We start from the raw sequence: 20,633 nt of genomic DNA on the forward strand, positions 1-20,633 counted from the left end.
TGCAATCCTAGTCCTGTATTTGCTACCTTGGATATTTATGTGCTGCAGCAGTGTACCAAACACTAATAAGAGTACATGTTCTTTCTCCAAAAGATTTTTCCAGAAAGGATTCTCCTGCTGTTTAATATAACATATAAATCACTTTGAAAAAATAGTGTTCTTAGGTTGCTATTTCATTTTCTTCTGTATCCAGTTAATCGCAGAGAGGTTTGAGATCATCTATCTACTTCAGTGTCATGGTTCTCTTTTTTTCCTTTTTTTTTATACTTTAAAAATTCTCATAGTGGGCAGTCCATCACTAGCTTTAGAAACTAGGTTTTCCCTTAGGTGATAAAGAAACAGGGCAGCCAGAAAATATTTCCCCAAAAGGTCTACCTAAAAGGATGCTTTATTTTATTTTGATTTATTTATCTTTTAGGAACAATTTAAACATTTTACCTCTTGAAAGCTGTGCTACTTGCTGGTGACAGGGGAGAAGAGGAAGGGAGGTAACTGTGCAACTCTATGATGGTCAAAAAAGGTTCAAATTGATAATCTATAAGGAATTACAATAGGAAGAAGCACTTTAAAAGCACTTCCTTTGAACAAGCTCTCTATTAATTAATTGTTTGTCCTCAGGGTGCCTACATAAGAAAGCAAGCAAAGTGTGTGTGCACTTAAGTTTTCCAATGGGACACTGCAATCCACTGTCAAATGTGAGTGTCAGCAAATGGACAATCACAATGCTATTGTGGAATTTAAGTTATGCAGGTTCTTCTGCCATAAAAGGTGGAAAAATTACTCACAAGCACTGCACAATGCAAATTTTATGCCATGTATTATCAATATTCTCTTTTTTCAGTTAATATTTCAAGACCTCATGTCTTGACATCAAGCAGGTTTATCATCCAGAATTTAGAATATTTCAGTTCTAGTGACTGACCACCAGAGAGGTGATACCTCATTTACTATAAGGCTTTGGACCTGACCCTTCCTGTCTAGCTGTATGTTGGACATTTTATTGATAAAAATGCTGTGAGAGATAGTATACAAAGCTTTTCTAAAATCCCAAACACCCATGTTTACTGCCTTCCCTTTGTCTACTGGTCAAAAGTGGTTTGTTTCCACTTCCAGCACATCTATTCAGCCTGTTCAGTGCACTCAGTAGCTCCTCTGTTAGTAATCATCTCCTTAGTGAAACGACAGAATTTGTTATCAGAATTCATACGTTTCCATACAGACTAAAAGCCTGGTCTCTGTGCTGTGGCTTTGAAAGGCACATTGAGCTCCACCGGGTGGTGGGGAAATTGGAGATATCTTTTACACTGAAATTTATGCCTTCTTACCTATGTTCATGAAACAGTAGCTGATCATTCTGTCCTTTCTTTAAAATTTCTCAAGTGCGTAGAGAGCAGCAAGAAAGGATATTAAGTCAAGTGACAGATTACTGAAGAGTTGATTACTATGAGGAAAAATAACAACTCACATACCTGCCTATTGTAATTTTTGATTAAACATCTATCAAAAGTTTTTGCTGAAACAATCAAATTACTTGAATACAATCCATGAAATTGGTGAAATAATAGCAAATGGTCAGTCCTAGGGACTGAACATGTGTTCTTACTGGACCCACCAATAAAATGTTATATAGTAATTACACTTTGAGACTTTTTGTTTTGTTTAATATCCGTGTAAAACTTTCTTCATTACTTCTCCATAGCAACTCATCTGTGCATCTTTTTGTTTTATGAATACTAAAATACACCCTAAAGTTGAGTACTTATATTTTTAACTTATAGTTGTATAATTAAAAGGTGAAAGTGCACATTAAATGCGTCAGCAGAGTGCATTTTTGGCAAAGAAGGTAAAGTATAGAAAACGTGTACCCCATCTGTTACAAATGTACGGTCTTTTCACCAGTAATTACAACAATTTTATCTGGAAAATAGAATTTATTCTATCCTAAATACAGCTAAAAATAACTGTGAATAAAGGTATGTTTGGAATTAAATAGAACCCACATAAAGCCTAATTTTGATTTTAGCAAAAACTAACTCAATTTCTACCACAGTTCCTGGGTTTCATGTTTACTGATGTTCACATGCATTATTCAGAGGCACCAAATATTAGGTGGGAGACAAAGCACAGTGTGGCCGAGGCATTTAGTATGCAATAGAGAATTTTTTTGATGACTCATAGATAGGGCCAATGATATAGGCAGCGAATATTATGTCAGTGTGCACATCAGTGTTGCAGCAACAAACTGCTTATTTCTGTTTTGATGCATTGAATTCATCTTTATCTTTAGAAAAGTATGATGGATCCAAAATAATTTGTGATGAAGCATTTAGTCACAGCTGTGCCCACATCTCTTTTTGGAAAACATCACTGGTAAATATTATTATAAAATGTTGAAAGTAATTAAAATTAAAGACTTTGATGGACCACTTCTGAATATTCCTTTCTATGAAATAATCTAAATTTCACTATATAGTGAGTTGACCATCCCTGGATGCCACGTGCCAACCAAAGTCATTCTATTATTTCTCTCCTCGTCAGAATAGGAGAGAGAAAATAAAGTCCAGTAGGTTGAGATAAGGACAGGAATAGGTTACTCCCTGATTACCATCAGGTGCAAAATAGACTTGACTTGGAGATACTACTAAAATTTAATACCAATGAAATCAGAATAGGGTCCTAAGAAATGAACCCAACCTTTAAAAGATCGCCAACCCCCCACCCCCTCATGCCTGCCTTATGCCTGGGCTCAACTTCATTCCTTATTTTCTCTACCTCTCCTTTCCCCAGCAATGCAGGGGGACCAGGAATGTGGACTGTGATCAATTCATCACGTGCCTCTGCCACTCCTTCCTCCCCAGAGGAAGGACTCCTCACAGACTTCCCCTGTTCCCTTCCATGCATGGGCCTCTTCCATGGGGCATATTCCTTCAGGAACAGACTGCTCCAGCATGGATCCCCCAGGGGATCACAAGTCCTGTCAGTAAACCTTCTCCAACAGGGGCTCCTTTCTCCATGGGGCCACAGATCCTGCCAGGACCATCACCCCCTTTAGGTATCCATCTGTTCCATGGGGTTCTGCACATGCTGCCGGTGGATATCTGTTGTTCCACCATGGCCTCCCACAGGCTGCAGGGGCACAGCCTGGCTCACAGGGTCTGCCCCGTGGGGTGCAGCAGGGGAATCTCTGCTCCAGCACACAGAGCACCTCCTGCCCACCCTTCTGCCCTGACCTTGGTGTCTGCAGGGCTGTTTCTCTCAGATATTCTCCCTCTTCTCTCCGGCTGCTATTGCAGTAGGGTTTTCTCATCCTTTTAAAATTACATTTTCCCAGAGTTGCTAGCCCTGTCACTGATGGGCTCTGCCTTGGCTGCCGTGGAACCAGCTCACGTTATTTTTGTCAGACAGTGGGGGAAGCTTCTGGCAGCTTCTTACAGTAACCACCCCTGTAGGCCCCCTGCTACCAAGCCCTGGTGATGAAAATTCAACATATACTAAGATTTTATTAAAATATAACAGAAGTACAAAGCAAAAAGTAAAGAACATAATTGTACTTTTAGTTAAATTTTGTAGTGTGTTTGGGAGCTGATTTTGATTGTAAGCTAAACCAGTAGTTTACATGCAGGACTGAAGTATGGTCGCATAGCATATTATATTAAGGTTTTGTGAGGCAATATCTCATGGCATCATGCTTTTTCAGACTGTGATCTTTCTCTTTTCTTTGGCTGTTTGTTTTAAAAAGTTCAATATTTACCAAGAATGCCTTTTTCCTTAGATTTTTTTCTTTACATTGAAAGATATCCTGTAAATGCATTCTTAGATTGTATACAGTTTTTTAATCCAATAATTAGGTCAATATTTAAAACTGTAAATATCAATTATTTGAATGAATATTATATTTAGCATACTACCAATTAGAAGGTTATGTAATCATCAATCTTGAAAATGGTTGTTCTCATATTAAAAGATTAAAGAAAAATATTTTCTCTAATTATCTCTTCTTGCATGAAATATGAACCTTTGATCACAGAAAGCTTTCAGTCATTAACATGTTAATTTTCCTTATATTGTCTGCAATTCATTTCTTCTGTGATCTAAGTATTTAGTCAGTCTTTCTTCAGGTTTGTGTACACTTTCACAAGGAATAGAAACTGACACTGACATAACCTCTTTTGTTTTTAATTTATGGAAGTACTTCTCATTATTTTCTTGAGTACAGTAAGAAGCAAATAGCAGATTTGTTTGTTTTGTCCATAATTCAGAACATCTGTTTTGAAGGTGCTCTGTCCCTTGGTTCTTTTTTCTGAAGTATACTAGCAGTATTTTCCTCACCATATCCTACTATCTTCTCTGGCTGTTCCTGGCACACAAAATTTCCGTTTCACCCGTCTATCAGAAGCCAACTGCTAGCTCTCCTTTGGTCGGGGCATAATCTCTGTGCTGTCATGTTATGCACAAATAATCCCTCATGCTGCTTTAACAAGGTTTCACTGAATGTACATTGCAAAAATTAACATCTCAAAAATTGGATTTTGAATAGGTTTGAATTTCCTCCTGATTATTTTAATGCATTTTGTTTCCTTTTATTCTACTTTTATTGTCATAATAATTTAAAATTTTCAAATTTCTTTCACAGCAATAAGCAATGCGAAAAATATATTAAAGGCCATCTTCCTGTAACCTCATGACTCATAAAGCTCTGCCTTTTACAAGGGCAGCAAATATCCACAAACTGATGATTTGAGACAGCTGACACAACTTCAGCTGCCTTAATCCTTTCAGCAGACTTTGGGAGCAGAGAGAAATACAGCCCTGGTCATAGCCCTTGATTTACCTATTCCTATTCTCGAGTTTACAATCAGTGAGAGTAACGGCAAGAAAGGAGGTAGGGGATATTGCATACTGTGGTATTACCATGCATTCATATGTGGACAAGAACCACCATTCCTAAGCCAAAGACATCACCTCCAGCTTCAGTAAATATTGATCTAAAAAGTTATATTGATTGTATTGTTGAATTTAGTGAATATAGAATACAGATATCTGCTCTCTTCCTTCTCTTAACCTGTATAAACAAAAAAACAGCATTCTGCTAAGTGTTTTAAGACCTGAAGAAACAGCTAATGGATTTCTGCTCCTGTTTTCATACTTTTCTGAGGCAATGAAGAATGAAAAAGTACTCAGAGGCTGGAGACTGGTTTGTAAAAATGATCAGATCTTGTATTTTTCTTTTATGCATAGAGTATTTAGCTGAGCCATACAATATGTAGAATGAAAATTGTTGGCTTGTTGGGTCTGAGTACCCTTTCCTTTGCAAAAAGCAATCAAATTATTTTTTTAGCACATTTAATATCAAATATTGATTCCTCCACTAAATGAATTTCAACTACCAGACTCTTATTCTTTAATTATGAGCACCAGTGAAAAAAAATCAATAAACCACTAAAGATTTAATTGAATCAACTGTATTGAAATTATTTTATTCTTTACATTGAAATTAATGTCCTATTTATAGTAGTGGTTTTGCAGCATATATGCAATAGCATACATTGACTAACAACATACATCCTTTTTGCTTTGTACAGCTTAGTTTAACACACAGCATGATGCCTTATAGTAAAAGTAAGACAATGCCTTTTTTACATGAACTAGATCCACACTGAACAGGAATGTATTTTTTAAGAGAAGGCAATCATAAACTGAAAATAAGACTGGCCTTTTCTATATTTTAAAATTATGTGAATCATCTAAGGCCATATGTTTTCTGATGAAACTACTTAAGAGAAAAATGATGAAAAAATAGATAATAGATTATTCTCTCTTTCTAGCTGATTGAAAGGAAAGCTTATTATGCTTTTAACTTCTGCTCAGGTTCCTGTATCATGGTTGTCATCACAGGGCCAATACTAATCTTAAGTAACACGGCATTGTCTGTCACATCATATTTGCTTTTCCTTTCTCTCCTTATGGATGAATTATGGTGTGTACACCAGAATTTTTAATTCTGTGCAAACCAAGGTCAAAGAATTGTGTCTCACATCTGAAGTGTGAGAAGCTGTGCTTCTGATGCCCTTTATCCAGCTTGGCTAGGGACATCAGTAAGACTGATGTTACTGAGGGGCCAGACTAGAACTGCATATTTTTTTCTAACAGGTCTCCCCTGCACAGAATTAAACAAGTTATCTGTTGTGCTGCTTTGAGCTGGGATAGAATCAATTTTCTTCATAGTGCTTTATAAGGTGCTGTGTTTTGGGTTTGTGACCAAACCTAGATTAATAACACAGCAATGTATTAGCTATCAAGCATCAAGGCTGTTTCTGCTTTTCACAGTGTCCAATCACGCTGGGGGCTGAGGAGCCACAGCTGGAACAGCTGCGACCAAGTGACCAAATATCCCACACCCTTCTGGTGCCATGCTGAGCAATGAAAGCTGTGGAGGGGGAAAGAAACAGGAAGTAGGGGGGGGACTTTCAGAGCGATGGTGCTTGTCTTCACACTGTTGCATGGATTCCTGCTTTCCTGGAGATGAACACCTGCCTGCCCATGGGAACTGATGAATGAGTTCCTTGTTTTGCTTTGCATTTGTGCATGGCTTTTACTCTTTCTATTAAATTGTCTTTATCTTAATCCACGAGTTTTTCACTTATACCCTTCTGATTCACTCCATTCTCCCAGTGGGGAGGGGAATGGATCTGTGTGGGGCTGTGTCTGCTGGCCAGGGTTAGACCACAAACCTGCAAAAAATTTTGTCTATTTACTCCCTAGGTGAATATATTGACCTTAGCTTATTTTCCACAGCTCTTTACTCTGTGTATATATACTTTTTTATTATTATTATTTTAAATTTGAAAGCTTGAAGAGTGATAGGAATGTTCTGTCTTATCATTAAAGAGAACTTTTCAATGGTATTGTGCTTAGTGCAGTTTTCTCGGTTGAAAATAAAATTATACTTATCCACAACGTATGTATGCAGGGCTTAAAATAAAAAAGTTTGAGGAATACTAAACCTGCTATCCATCACCTCTTCACATTACTCTGTAAAGTTCAGTTTAACAGTTTAACATCAAAAGAGAAGATACCGATGTACTTTTAAACTCCTGCATAGCAGAAAAGTGATTAGAGAAAAAACTACATTCAGATGAGGTCATTAGAAATGAGAATAGGAAAAATGGATATGAAGAAGTACTATGGCTACACTAAGTTATTTCAGAGAAATGACTGTTCCTGACAGTGAGTTTCCTATCCAAAACCAAACCAAACCAAATCCCTCAAATCCAGTGTGCTATGGCATTGTCTAACATGCATCATTAAAGAAACACTGTCTTGAATAATATATTTTATATTTATTTTTATCTTTTCTGATAAGATCTGTAGAGATTTTCAAATCTTCCCTTCCAAAGTGTTAACATTCATTCTCTACAAAATTAAGATCTGATCTTTCCTTGGTGAATAATTGAAATAAAATGTTTACAAAGGAAAATGTAGAAACAAAAGATGTTAAATTACTAAGTGGTAGATTTTTTTTTAAACCAAATCAGCATACATCTTTTCTTTTAGTGACATTATAAGCCATAATTGAGTTTGGAGCTTAACATATTATCACTTCACATCTTAGTCTAAGCAGGTATTTTTAGAGTAGGCTGTAAGTCCTTCCCAGGTACAAGACAATATAAATTGTTTTGAACTTAGACTAATTTCAGAAACATCCTTCCTCTGGTACATCATCTTTTATAAGTTAAGAAGAAATCTTCAGGGTGGATCCACTACCAATAAGGAATGGTTCCAAAAAAGAGGAATTCTGACCTTTTAGGAGGAACCCTTGCTTTTTCTAGAGAAAACAATAACTTTTCATTATCTGGCTTCTAAGCCTTTCCCGTTTTGTTTGTTGTTTTATTTGTTTGGGCTTTTTTTGTCCATTTACGTAACAGAGAATGTGCAACAACTCACTTGTACAAGTGCTTCAATGTTGGAAAAATATTCTAGTCAGAATACAGTATTTTTCTACTAGTAAATCACTTTATGGATCCCACCTGTAATTACAGTATTGGTACTGGTTCTTCAGAGGCTAATTTGCATGTGCACGTGAATACATCCAAACTAGAAATTAAATAATGTACATCCTTCTCTGTTACCCCTGTTTTATTTCAAGTACGGTAAAACAGTGGCAACCCTGTACTCCCATGGTATTAAATCACATTTCCTATTTTAAACTTTTATAAATCATCAAATGCTTCAAAATTTTCCATCACTTGTCTTACCTTGCCTTATCCTTAATAAATAGCTGTCTGTTTTCCAGGTTCTTTCTCCCATATCTTCCTTTTCTGTAGATTCCAGATTACTCTTTAAAAAATTCAAGATTACTCTTTAAAAATAGCCCTTATTCTTAAGCCCAGTTGAAAGACTTCTTTTGAATCTGTTCCCATTTGTTTTATCTTGGGTTCATGGTGACTGTTGTGCTTTTGGCATTCTGACATTTTTGTTTTGCTAAAGCGTGTCGGTTTGGAGAATCATAGGAAGAAAGGAAGCCTTTAGTAATTAATCAGAACTAACATCTAAAGCAATAGAATCACTGCTGAAAAACACTTTATCTTCACATTTATGTGATTAGATAAATTAAATGTTATGTATTTTTATAATTCTTAAAGGCACATATGGTGAACTTCAGTAGCAGTGTTTTACTTCTGTAATTTCTGAAAAGTTAATATAGAGCATTGTTGTACCTGCCTATATATTGCATCATTAAAATATAGGAAGACTCTCCACAAAATGTATTTGGTAATAAATATTAGGAGAGTAAGCCTTTTTCCCTATGCCAGAATTTAGGATTAACACCTTGAATATTTAAAAACTGTCTGAATGAATGCGTATATTTTTGATGGTAAAATCATCTTGTCCATCTCCAAACCTAAAGAGTATCAGACAGATCAGTTTGAGGGTAACAGAAAATATAGTAGACTTGAGGACCTTGATATAACCTGCATTTTGCAAACATTAAAAAGACTAAATTAATGCTGACTTTTTCTAAGGTTGCTATGAACTCATATAATTTAAATATGAATGAGATGGAGCATTTTCTATAAAGCATTTTGCAGACTGAAAGGGAAGGTCTTAATTTAATGTGCTACATTTAATATATAAAAATTTTCAGCTTGTAAAATTCTTCTCTTTCTTTCTTTCAATCCTTTAAAAGGGGAAATTAATGAGTTATTCAATCACTGGTGCTATAATTGTCTCAGATTCTATTACAGAGACTTTTCTCTTTGCTGCTTAATCTCTGTCAGGATTCTTTTCTAAATCCTTGTCTTTCAACAAACTGGTTACATTTTTATTATATTTTCACAGGTCTTCAAGTGTCATTAACTTGCAAAGAAACCAAAATAATGTAAATATATTTGAAAATCTACTTTTCATGTAGAGAAATAGTTCTGAATTAAATAAAAATAAATCCTTCCTAGAACAGTTTTCTGACTCTAGAGTAGTTCACTATTTGTCACTGTATTACAATAGTCTTAGTGGTGTTTTTCCCAGTTTGTAGTTGCTGTCATTTCTGCTGATAATGAGTGGGTTGCCTAGAAGTTGAAATAAGAAAAAGTAATTTTTCTGACAAGATAGTCATATAGACTTGTATAGATATGTTTAAAGAAACCAGTTTCAGATATTGTAATTGCCTTGAACCCTGAGCCTTCATGCTTTCCTTCTATTTCCTCTCTGTCCTATGGGAGAGTGAGTGAGAATCTTGGAAGGGGTTTGGCTGTTGCTGAGGTCAGCCCACCACATACACACTGTCAGATAATTATACGTATACACACCACTTATAAATGCTACAGAATATCTAAAAACCCATTCCAGTGGCATTTCCATTTTTTTTTTATTCTTCAATGTAACTTCTGTGTGATTTGTCCCACAAGAAAAATTCTGACATGTTTTGCATGACCACAAGACATTACTGCGTTTTTTTTTTTTTTGTTTTAATAATGAACTATGAGTTCCTATAAAAGAGTGACTTAAATAATAACTAATGTTATTTTATGTCTTTGGCTAGAGGGAAAAGATAATTTTCTTGTGGCTTTTATTTGGCTTTCTAACTAAATAAGCCATGTGCTATATCACTCTATAATTTAACTCTGTGTAGCCACTGTAAGCTATTTTGCCCTCATGAATGCCTAAAATATAAAGATCTTTTCCCTGTGCTGTAAAAACAATGTCCAGATTTGCAATGCATCATACAATAAGGGTCCTAAGTTTTTACTCTCAGAGAAAATTGATTTTTTTACACTTATCAGCATTTCTATTAATCTTTTTCTCAGATATATAAGTGAAATGCTGAGTTCAAATTTTATTATTAGCCAGCTTATGTATAACTAACTTTTAGTTCAGGTATAAAACAAAATATGGGAGAAATACAGATTTTTTGAAATATCTTTTCTTATTCAAACAATGAATAAAAGTGATATAAAATGGGATTTATCTCAATTTAAAGGTTAGTTCCTAAATCTAGAGTACTCTAGATTCACTTTATGTTCTATCAGGAAAATTGGATAATTACAAATAAAGTTTTCCTGATCAAAAACTATGGCATTAATAAAACCTGGATTAATTTTTCCCCATACGTAGCTAATTTTTTTATGATGACAAGAGAGAGACTCTAGATCACTCAGAAAATGGAAGGATATCTAAATATATTTCCATTAAAATCCGACTTCATGCATAAACCTGATTTTCAAAAAATATCTTAGCTATTTCACACAAAGTCATCTTGATTTCTAAATGCCCAAGTTTTTGGTTTTCTTCATGGAAACTGCGATTCTTATAGACTACATTCTCAGAGATAATTATGTGCCTACATATGATTTAATTTTCGAAAAAGGAATCAAATTTCTTTCTGAAAACTTTTATGTAAATTATTAAGTAGTGTATAGCAAAACAGTAGAAAACACTGGAAATAATATATTTGAATTTCTGATGAACCAAAGGCATTAAGAAAACTTTATCTTGCAAAAGGGCTGATTGCAACTGATAAACAAATAGAAATGCATTTTTAGAAAATATTTGGGAGGTTTGAACTTCCAAATGTGTGATGATGCTAGCAATACACAACAGAAGATATGACTACTTTTTGCTTATCGTTTTTGGTTGGTTTGGCACTGTTTTTTTGTCAAAGAAGTTGATGCTGGTGGAAACTAACTTATAGTAAAGTTCAGTAATGACAGATAATAATAAGCTATGCTTTTCCAGCAAAGGAAATTTGCATATTTAAAAAATACTGACTATAATAACTTGCATGCAGTGCATTACATAATTATGCATATAAGATTTCAGTCTTCCTTTCTTAAAAAATAACTATGTTTATATTTACTTTATCAAACTCTGATAGTGGGGATGCTGGCCAAGTTTTCATTAGTAACATCTTAGAAGTCCTTTGAGAACTCAGTGTTTATGTAAATTTTCTTAGCAACATTGGAGAACTAAATCTCAAGTACATTCATGAGAGAAATTCTAAGAACATAAGTAAACAGATGGAAAATTATTAATATCTCAAGACTGTTTAATGTAGTATAATAATGGCTCCTTGTAATTTTCTTCATACTTTTGGTATAATTTTTTATTTCTAGTCTCACAGTATAAACATGTGTGTTTTCTGTCCGCTCCACTAAGAACAATTATTACAAGAGCCAAATAAATCCAATCCACTCCATTCCATTTTTTATCCTAGACAATGTCAGTCTTTGCTCAGAACTCAAAGTACTCACATAATTGATTAGAAAAGACATTTCTAACTTAAGCAGGAAAAGGTTTTTGCTACTTTGCAAGGATAAACTAGGTATTATATTACAAATGTAGAAGAATGTTTTACAACCTCTAAGGGACTCCTACAGATTTGACCAGTCAATTATCTGCAGACTTTTAACTGTCTAAAACAGTTCCTCAAACAAAACAGCTGTCTCATCTTAAGTGTCAGGATGCACAATAGAGGCTGTGGAAAGAAACATGCCTTCTATGAATAACATGAATTAATTAACTAGGAAAGAAATAAAGTCTTAAAATGTGTTTATTTTCCCACAGTATTTAATTTACTCTCATGTATTTTTTAACTAAGTTTTTGTTGAATACTAACCTTAGCCTCTGGTGAAATCTTTACTTACATGGACATGATGAATTTACAGTGTCTCAAAAATGTTTGCATTAAGTTTTGCAAAGCAGCAATCTGTAATTTTTTTTGTATTTAAAATTGCTTTCCTATTAAAATATCTATTTAAGAGCAAAATGTTGGGCAGTGCTATGAGATTAGGAGATCAAAAACATTCCTATCAATTAAATTTTAGTCAGATTTCTTTAGCCTTTGCTCTGTAACCAGCAATTGGACTGTTTTGAATCAGAATGGGTCTTTTGGACAGAAGCTTTATTTTAATTGCATTTGTAAAGGTTTGCTACATTGTCTCTTTCTGAATGGGTGCTACTCACTCTTTCATAAACCAAGTATTTTTCTAAGTCAAAGTCTTGGCACTTTGCTCAAGTATTCTGTTTTAAAGTGAGGTGCTGACGTAGGCACTGGTGTCTTCTCTCTGGTGACCAGTGACAGGACTGAGGGAATGGCCTGAAGTTGTGTCAGGGGAGGTTTAGGTTTTATATCAGGAAATGTTCTCCACCCAGAGGGTGGTTGGGCACTGGAAGGTGCTCCCCAGGGAAGTGATCACAGCACCAGCTTGACAGAGTTCAAGAAGAATTTGGACAATGCTCTCAAGCACTTGGTGTGATTCCTGGGGTTGTTCTGTTCTGGGCCAGGAGCTGGACTTCAAAGACCATTTTGAGTCCTTTTCAACTCAGGATATTCTATTATTCTAATGTGAGTGTCTGCTCAAGTGGATTGAAATATCCATTCTTTCCAGTAGCAGCTTATAGTTGATACCATTATTCCTAGAAGCACTAGTGCTCTGTAGAAACGTGAAGAAAAAAAATTGGAGCACCAGACTTTTAGTTTGTTGTCTCTTTAGTGCAGCGCATTATCTTCTTCTGTTTTAGGATTAGTACTGTTCTGGTGCCTCTCATTTTGTCTTGATCCAGCTATGCTTTGCAGTGATATTGTGAACCACTTTATTGTGCTTGTGCCCTGCTTACGTACTCTTGCTTCACTCCAGCAGTATTGGTCTCTCCATGTTCATTCTTTCCACTTTGTAGCCAAGTGCACCTGCTGTCAAGAGCTCTCATAAATGTCTTGTTGTGCTGTCATCTTTCCTACTACTTGTATTGACTGCTGTATCTCTTCAGTAGAGAAGGGAATATTTAATGTGAGAGTACCCTGACACTTCTGAACAATGATCTGAGGCACAGTACAGATCAGAGAGTTGCTATAATAGATTTTGTTGGCTCTTTTCAGGGTTACTATCTAAGCACTGAACAGCTAGTGAACTATTTTCTTTTCATTCAGTTACTATCATCTACATGCTGTAACACTAATAATGATAAGTAGTCAGACAGCAATAAGATTTCTTTCAGCCCCAAATGCATTTGCTGTAATCAGAGAAGATAATTTAGGGTGAAGTAGTGATCATTAATCTAGGATTTCTAAACTGTCTGAAGATCTCCATGGAAGAGTTATTTTGCTGAAGTAGTTCTTTTGCTGCAGAAACTCTGCTAAGATGAAAAATTTGGCCATATCCCTTATTTGGTTAATACCAAACACATAGGTACCTCGTGGAGATGTGCCCTGTACTCGGTATGGTTGCTTTGTATCGCTCCAAGGCTCAATACTTTACAAAGCTGCATCTCTCCTATCAGTTATAAATTGTGCCATTAGGTTATTTTTTTAATGCTATTTTTCTTTTTCTGGAATTGTTTGTGAATTGATTAACATACTATCAGATGCAGGTAGATGCTGTGCTGTGAAGAGACTGACCTTTGGCGATATGCAACACAAATGGTGAAAATTAAATTACCTTTTCCTCTCTCAGTCTTATAAATCTAATGTTATTAGTAGCTAAGGAAATGACATCCACTAAAAAAAATTACTTTTATCCTGCTAGTGTCCTTGTTAACTTTGTATTTTGCAACCTTTTTTTTTTTTTTTTTGGTTTTATTCATAGCAGAAAGTCAATCTCATGACCTTTCTTTTGGGTGATTGTTTTACAGTGAGTTTAATGCAGTAATTCAAATGCAAACCTATAAAATAGCCTGAAAATAAGAATTGCTCTAAACAATGCCCCCCACTTCAATATTTGTGAGGTGCTTGCAATATTCTTTGCTCTTATGCAATGAGTAAATAAATTGAAAGGAGCCAGTCTATAATTGTGAAGCCTCATATTTCTTTGGGGACAGTGCAATGTAGATCTCATTGAAAGTGCAATGACTGTTGTGATATGACATCCCAAAAGAAATCAGCGTCTTCCTTAGAGAATTATAGAGACTTATAGCTGTGGGAAAAACACCTTGGAATTGATAGGAAATCCTGCAGCAGGCACAGGTCCATGGTAGCAAATGTTTGAACAAAAGCCACAGATTCACTGAACTTTCACATTAACAGGAGGACACAGGTGCATCACTTTGAAAGAAAATCCCTAATGCAAGTGTTCACAACAGAGAGTCACTGGGCATTTTGCTTTGGCAAATTGTGCTCTTTTCAACTGAAGAGGTCTCTTAAGAGAGACTTCAGGAGAGTACAAAATAGGATCAGATCCTTCATCTTACATTCTGCCCAATGCGAGCCTTCTAGTGAAGTTGGACTCACTCCACATCCACTCCTTGGACTCACTCAGTGTTTCAGGCCATATTTAACTCCTTTTAATGTAATTATTCCCTTTATTTTTATTGAGTTCTCATCTGTGTTATATGGTATATAATGGTGTATATGGTACAGTTATTCTGCCATATAGGATGAAGCTTTAGCAGCTCTGTGACGATCAATAAGGCAAACAAATAGTATAAATTCTGAAAAACCATTATTCCTGCTGTAAAGCATTACATCTTTCTCTCAACCTTTTATTAAACAACAACAACAACAACAACAACAACAATAATAATAGTAATAATAATTCCTTCTTTTTAAAATGGTTGGTAGGATAGAAATTAAAGTTCTAATGGTTAACCTTGAAAAAAATACCCTTTGTACACATGGACATGTTTTTAAAGACTAAAAGTCACTGCAGATTTGTTGACATAAAGTTGTGGACATGTTTAGAAGACTATGGATAACTTAAAATACTTCTGACAATTTTGAAATAACATCAGTCTGTCATGATGAATCTATTTTCATTCAAAATGAGGACAATCATAAAAAGGCATGCCGAATCTTTATTTTTATGATTTATTAGTTTCCAAAGTGTAAAATAATTTTTAGACTACCATACTTCACTAAACTCCTTTTCTTTCAAAATCTGACATTGAATGAATGTAGTTTTCTTGATACTTGAATCACTTTTTCTATGATTTCTCTTTTCTATGCTGAGCTTCGGACTGAAGAACATTTTACCTTAGAGTTATGAACCTGTGAAACCAAGGGCTACAGTAAAACTGCTGATGCACTGTTAACTACAGCAGCATGAACACTTTAATTGTTAGTTTTATTTACAATGAAAATACTTTAAAGAACTTTCTAAGAATTTCGTAAAGGTGGCAGATAGAAGACTGTGGGCCAAGATTATGAACTTAATGATCTCATAAACTGCAGCAATACCTTTGTTTAAACTATGACTTTCCTTCTATTTTTTCCTGATAATTATTTCTCCTAATTGTTAACCTTCTTCTATGCTTTGACCATAAGAAAATACTTATTCTATATAGTGAGAATTTTTTGAATTCTTTACATCTGCTTGCTTGGTAAGAATATCACAACATGTATGTCTGTGGTTCTTGCCTTTACGGGACATGAGAAAAAAACTTAAGAGATGGTAAGTTGAATAACTTAAGGCGCATTATTATGTTAATCAATTTGTCCTGATCCAAAATATTATTTTAAAGGCAAATTAAACTAAAATTAGAGAGGAAAGAAAATTAAGAACAGTGTCAGAACAGTTCTGGAAGGAACTGTGTGGGCAGTAAGGTGTTTGAGTTGGGGAAGGAAAGGAAAATGAAGAGAAATGAACCATGATAGGTGGGAGATTTTGGCTACCCTGTTAATCAGTCTTCGAAGTAAAATCAGAACTAACGTCCTTTATGTTTTTCCATGTATTTATTCCTGAAATCATTGGGTCTGGGAGACATCCTTGCTGGCAGATGATTTGAGCTTGTTTTGACACATATCATTAATCACAGGACTGATACAAAGAAATACTTCCTTACTGTTTCTCTCAATGTATTTCAGTGTAGAGTCAATGATTATCAAAGTAACACAAAAACATAGGTATGAAGAAAAATATACATATAAGAAGAAATCATCAATTCCGCTCAGCCACTCTTCTCACAAGTTTTAAAATTGATGTTTCTCCACAAATTTACATAATTTCCCCAAAGATATCCTTTGCCTTTACTCATCCATCCCCTTGCCAGGATTTTAATTTTATTTCTGACATATTATTATGTTAAAATACAATTTAGGACAATTTCCTCTTATTTGTAGTTCATTAACCTACACAAAACTATTTTAGGTACAGTTTACTTAACTGCAAAAGAAAAAGCATTGTAAAAAATTTCAGAAAGACTGACAGGTTTTTTTTGAGTAAATAAATGTCAGTGGCATAACTATCAGCTCTTCTCTGTATTTCTACTTCAGAAGTAGGTTAACTTACCATAAAAACACTCACCTGTTTAACTTGTGTAGCAAACTTTTACTGATGCAATCAAGCCCACCATATGTACAGGCATCATGTGAATAATTTTGTAGGGATAAAATGGATCTAGATTAAGGTAGCAATAATCCCGTGCCTATTTTGATGGCTTTCTCCAAAGGAAGGAGAGTAAAGTGTTTCTGATCCAAAAAGTCATACACTTTCTGCATAAACAGCTAAACATATGGGAAGATTGGTGAATGGTTGATGCTACTGTGATCACAGATTCTCAGCCATGTATGACTTTGATAAATCTTTTCACCAGATTTTTGATACAGCCATTTTTTCCATCTCATTGCCTTGAGTAGAACAGGTTGAACCAAGACCTTGCTCTGTGTCTGCCCCATTTGAACACCTCAGTACTGGGAAACTGAACTGAAAAATGGCAGTATCACCTGTTGGGCAGGCTTGGAGAAGAAGAGTAGACTTTTGTGATGAAGCGGTTCCTCGGGAGAAGATGAAAGAATTGCATGTCTTAGAGATGCAGGAGGAGGTGAAATGACTCCTGGGAACAGGGCTGCCGGGGGAAAGAGCTCCCACAGCCAGGGGTCTGGATAATACCTCTGAAACCTCTCATTGGCGCATGACATCTCACTTGCCTTGAGCAAGGTTTTACCTAAAATAGGAAGCACAATTGGTAGAACCTACATGGGATGGCAGAGCTCTTAGAAAGGAGATGCAAAAATAAACAAGCAAGGGAAACAACCAGAGAAAAATGAACACAGAGACAGAGGCCTAGAAAAAGAGCATAAATGATGAGCGCTGAGAATAAAACTAATAAATACAAAGGCTATCAAAAGAAAGGAACAGGTCTCTAAAGAAGGTCAAAGATCCAAGCAGGTGTTAAAATTCAATTTGCATTTTGAAAAAAAAATACTTTGTTTGAAACCCTAGTTTCATGCTGATGAGGAAATTGCAAACTCAGGATTGTGTTTTTATGACAACGACTGTTTTGCATGCAGTAAGAGTGCAGGTCCTCAACATGTATCAGGTGGCATCCACTTGTGATTATAAGCAATATTTTACTCATATTACAGATGGATGATGCACTAATTCTTGGGTATTTCTGAACCCTTTCTTCTTGTGCAAGCAGAAATGACTTCATATATTATGTTCTGTATTTCTGTTATACAAACCTCTTTCAGTGAGATGTAAATATTTTGATTTTGTTTTTTCAAAAAAAACCCAAGCTGGTCCAAGGTGAATTAAGGAAATTGAAGTAAAACCAAAAGTGATTTGATGTTAACTTTTCTTACTTAGGTAACTTCGTTCTTCTTCAATGGCATTGTATTTATTGAAGAAACACCTGCCCTTAAGCATGACAATCTCCTTGTTCCTCACAGGTACAGATTCCAGTTTTCCAGTCACATCGCAGGACTAAGTAGCTCCAAAAATGCTGCCATTCAACACCATCTCATATTTGAAAGTGGACTAGTATGTTCTAATGGATTATGTTTTACATGCTACTGTAGAGACCTGTAAGAATCTCCATCAATTATAGGCTAATTTAAACAGCAACAACAAAAACCCTGAACCAAAACAAAAGCAGTAATATAAAAGAAATTTAAGAGAAGATAAGAATAAGAGAACTTTAGTTCCCTTAGATTCTAGCCATTGGCAGATATCTAAAGTTGTAAGGTATGTCTTTCTGCGTCTTTTAATTAAGTGAATGAACTCAGAATGACAGAGAGTTTTGTAGATTATTTATAGTTTTTAAGGTCTCCTGAGTCCTTTTGATGCACAATTACTATGCTTCATTTTTTCTCCTAAAAAAAATCTCACAGAAAATATTTTGAATAGTTTTTGAATACTGCAACATTTTGTACAGCCGAAGCAGATAAGATAAAAGGATAATATTTACAGCGGATGGGGTATCAAGTATTGCATTTACTATTTCTCAATTGATGCATTGTATTAAGCAAATTCACTTTTTGAAGTGTCTCAAATGTCTCATTTTCAGTGTACAATGAAAAGTTATATTTTATTTTCATAAAATAAATCACAATATAAATTCTCAGTTCCTACTTTCTCCCATCCCATAGGCCATAGTTTTGTATTGTCTTGTCTCTCTCTCCATCCTAAAAACACAAAGAATTAAAAACTCCAAATAAAAACACACAATGAAAAAACCCCAACCCTTCTGTAAATAGGTTTATGAGCTGATAATTTTATTATGTGCAGAAAATATAAATAATTATTTTTTCTCTGATTTAAAAATAAAGTTAAACAGCAATATTTTTGTCAAAGACCAAGTTGATAGTGACAAATGAGACTCAAGTAAAATATGTAGTTCCATGTCATCCTGTCTGTCCTCCTGTTAATGCAGGAATTTTTCTCAAAGGGTATATTAAATAATAAATCCCATTTGGCTTTAATAATTTTAGTAGTGTAATTCCTACTCCTTCTCTTCTGGGATCATAGCATAGCACAGGAAATCTTCTAGGACCTAATTCTGCCAATTTTACCCTGAACTGTCATTTAATCCATCATAATCCTATGGAAATAATTTTAGGGATTTGTAAAGGAAGGTGTTAGCCAAAATGAAAGATATGTCTTATACAAACAAGTTATGATTGCTATTTTTAGCTTTCTAAATAATTTTACTTCTAGTGTGTACCCTTAATTCAAAATGTGTTGTGGGAAGAGGAGGAAGACAGGTTATTAACTTTGATTATTCACAAATCTTCATAGTTTTCACTTTTGCAAATCGTAGATAATCAAAGTGGCGCCGTAATTTCTCTTATAAATCACTGCTCTTCCCTGCTTATTGATTGGTCAAACATTTTGCTTCTCTGATTAAGGTTTCTTTTTTCTGTGTGTGGAAATCTGAAGGAAAAAAATTACCTCAGTCATTTCCAAAACCGAGAAAAAATAAGGGAATTTTTTCCCGCTTATTGTTCCATAAAAATGTCTGTGAAGAATTTACACAATTTGAAGCAGCTTGTGTGTTATCAGCAAATTCTGTGTCAACCCATCCAGATCTGACCTATTTGAAATACTAAACCTATTAAAAAACCTATTGAGTGCCTAAGCAGTAAATTTCAACACAGTAGCGCGATTTTCCTGGTGTACAGTTAATATGTGTGTAAATGCAATGCTAATTCTCCACACAGAGCATGGTGCAACTTGAGTAGAAATACTTACAATTTCTTTTCTGGGGGAATACTTGTTGGATTTGAAGCAGGAGACCAGAACAGGAGACAAGATAAGGTAATTATACTTGCATTTCTCACTTTTACTACTCATTAAATGCTGATCTTATTTCATTTGACACGGTAGGCAAGATGCAGTCTCCCATTTTATAAGTGTTGCACATTTCTCATTTTTTACCCACACTACTTCTGAAATTAAGATACCCATTCAGAATACTTTAGAGGATCTGTTGATTATATTCCCTTTCAAAGCCAAATAAACCCCATTGACAAAATTCTGCTTTCTAGAATTTCTAGATTTGGAACATCAGTATATTTACCTATAATGTACACAGAAGAAGATATCCTCAAGTCATGACCCTTTTTCACCAGGGGGCTTTCTGGAGGAAACAAATGTGTCAAATGCTCATTTAATTCTGCTGACATTTTGGTTCCAAAACCCAGACAATCTACTTTCTTCTTTCAGGCTTGAGTCCTTGCTCATAGTTTTCCTGAATATAATGTGTAATTACTTTTAAATTGCTACAGTGATTTCCTTCAAGAACACCAGGTGGATGATACCTCATATTTATCTGTCCCTGTAGGGATGGATAAATATGAGGTATTCTCCTGCAGGGGACATGTGGGCAGAATTACACTTTACCTATATAAGCATTCTGGTTCTGCACTACTCCAATATATAAGATATTTTCCCAGATGCCCCCACAGAACTTAATATCTCTGTCCA

The 20,633-nt window shown here is 35.0% G+C and overlaps 1 protein-coding gene across 14 annotated transcripts in view; it reads left to right on the top strand.

Annotated features, from left to right (window-relative positions):
- GPC5 (glypican 5) overlaps positions 1-20,633 on the top strand; it is a 603,769-nt gene that overhangs the window by 334,174 nt on the left and 248,962 nt on the right. Inside the window, exon 8 of one of the 14 annotated variants that reach the window (XM_038151872.1) lies at positions 6,328-6,747. The exons of the other annotated variants lie outside the window; for them this stretch is intronic. Within the exon in view, the coding sequence (XP_038007800.1) occupies positions 6,328-6,350 (23 nt within the window). The 3' untranslated portion in view covers positions 6,351-6,747. Of the gene's footprint in view, positions 1-6,327; positions 6,748-20,633 lie in introns of those variants that run through there. 14 annotated transcript variants of the gene reach the window in all.

Source organism: Motacilla alba, chromosome 1 (assembly GCF_015832195.1).
Source record: "Motacilla alba alba isolate MOTALB_02 chromosome 1, Motacilla_alba_V1.0_pri, whole genome shotgun sequence".
Lineage (NCBI taxonomy): Eukaryota > Metazoa > Chordata > Aves > Passeriformes > Motacillidae > Motacilla > Motacilla alba.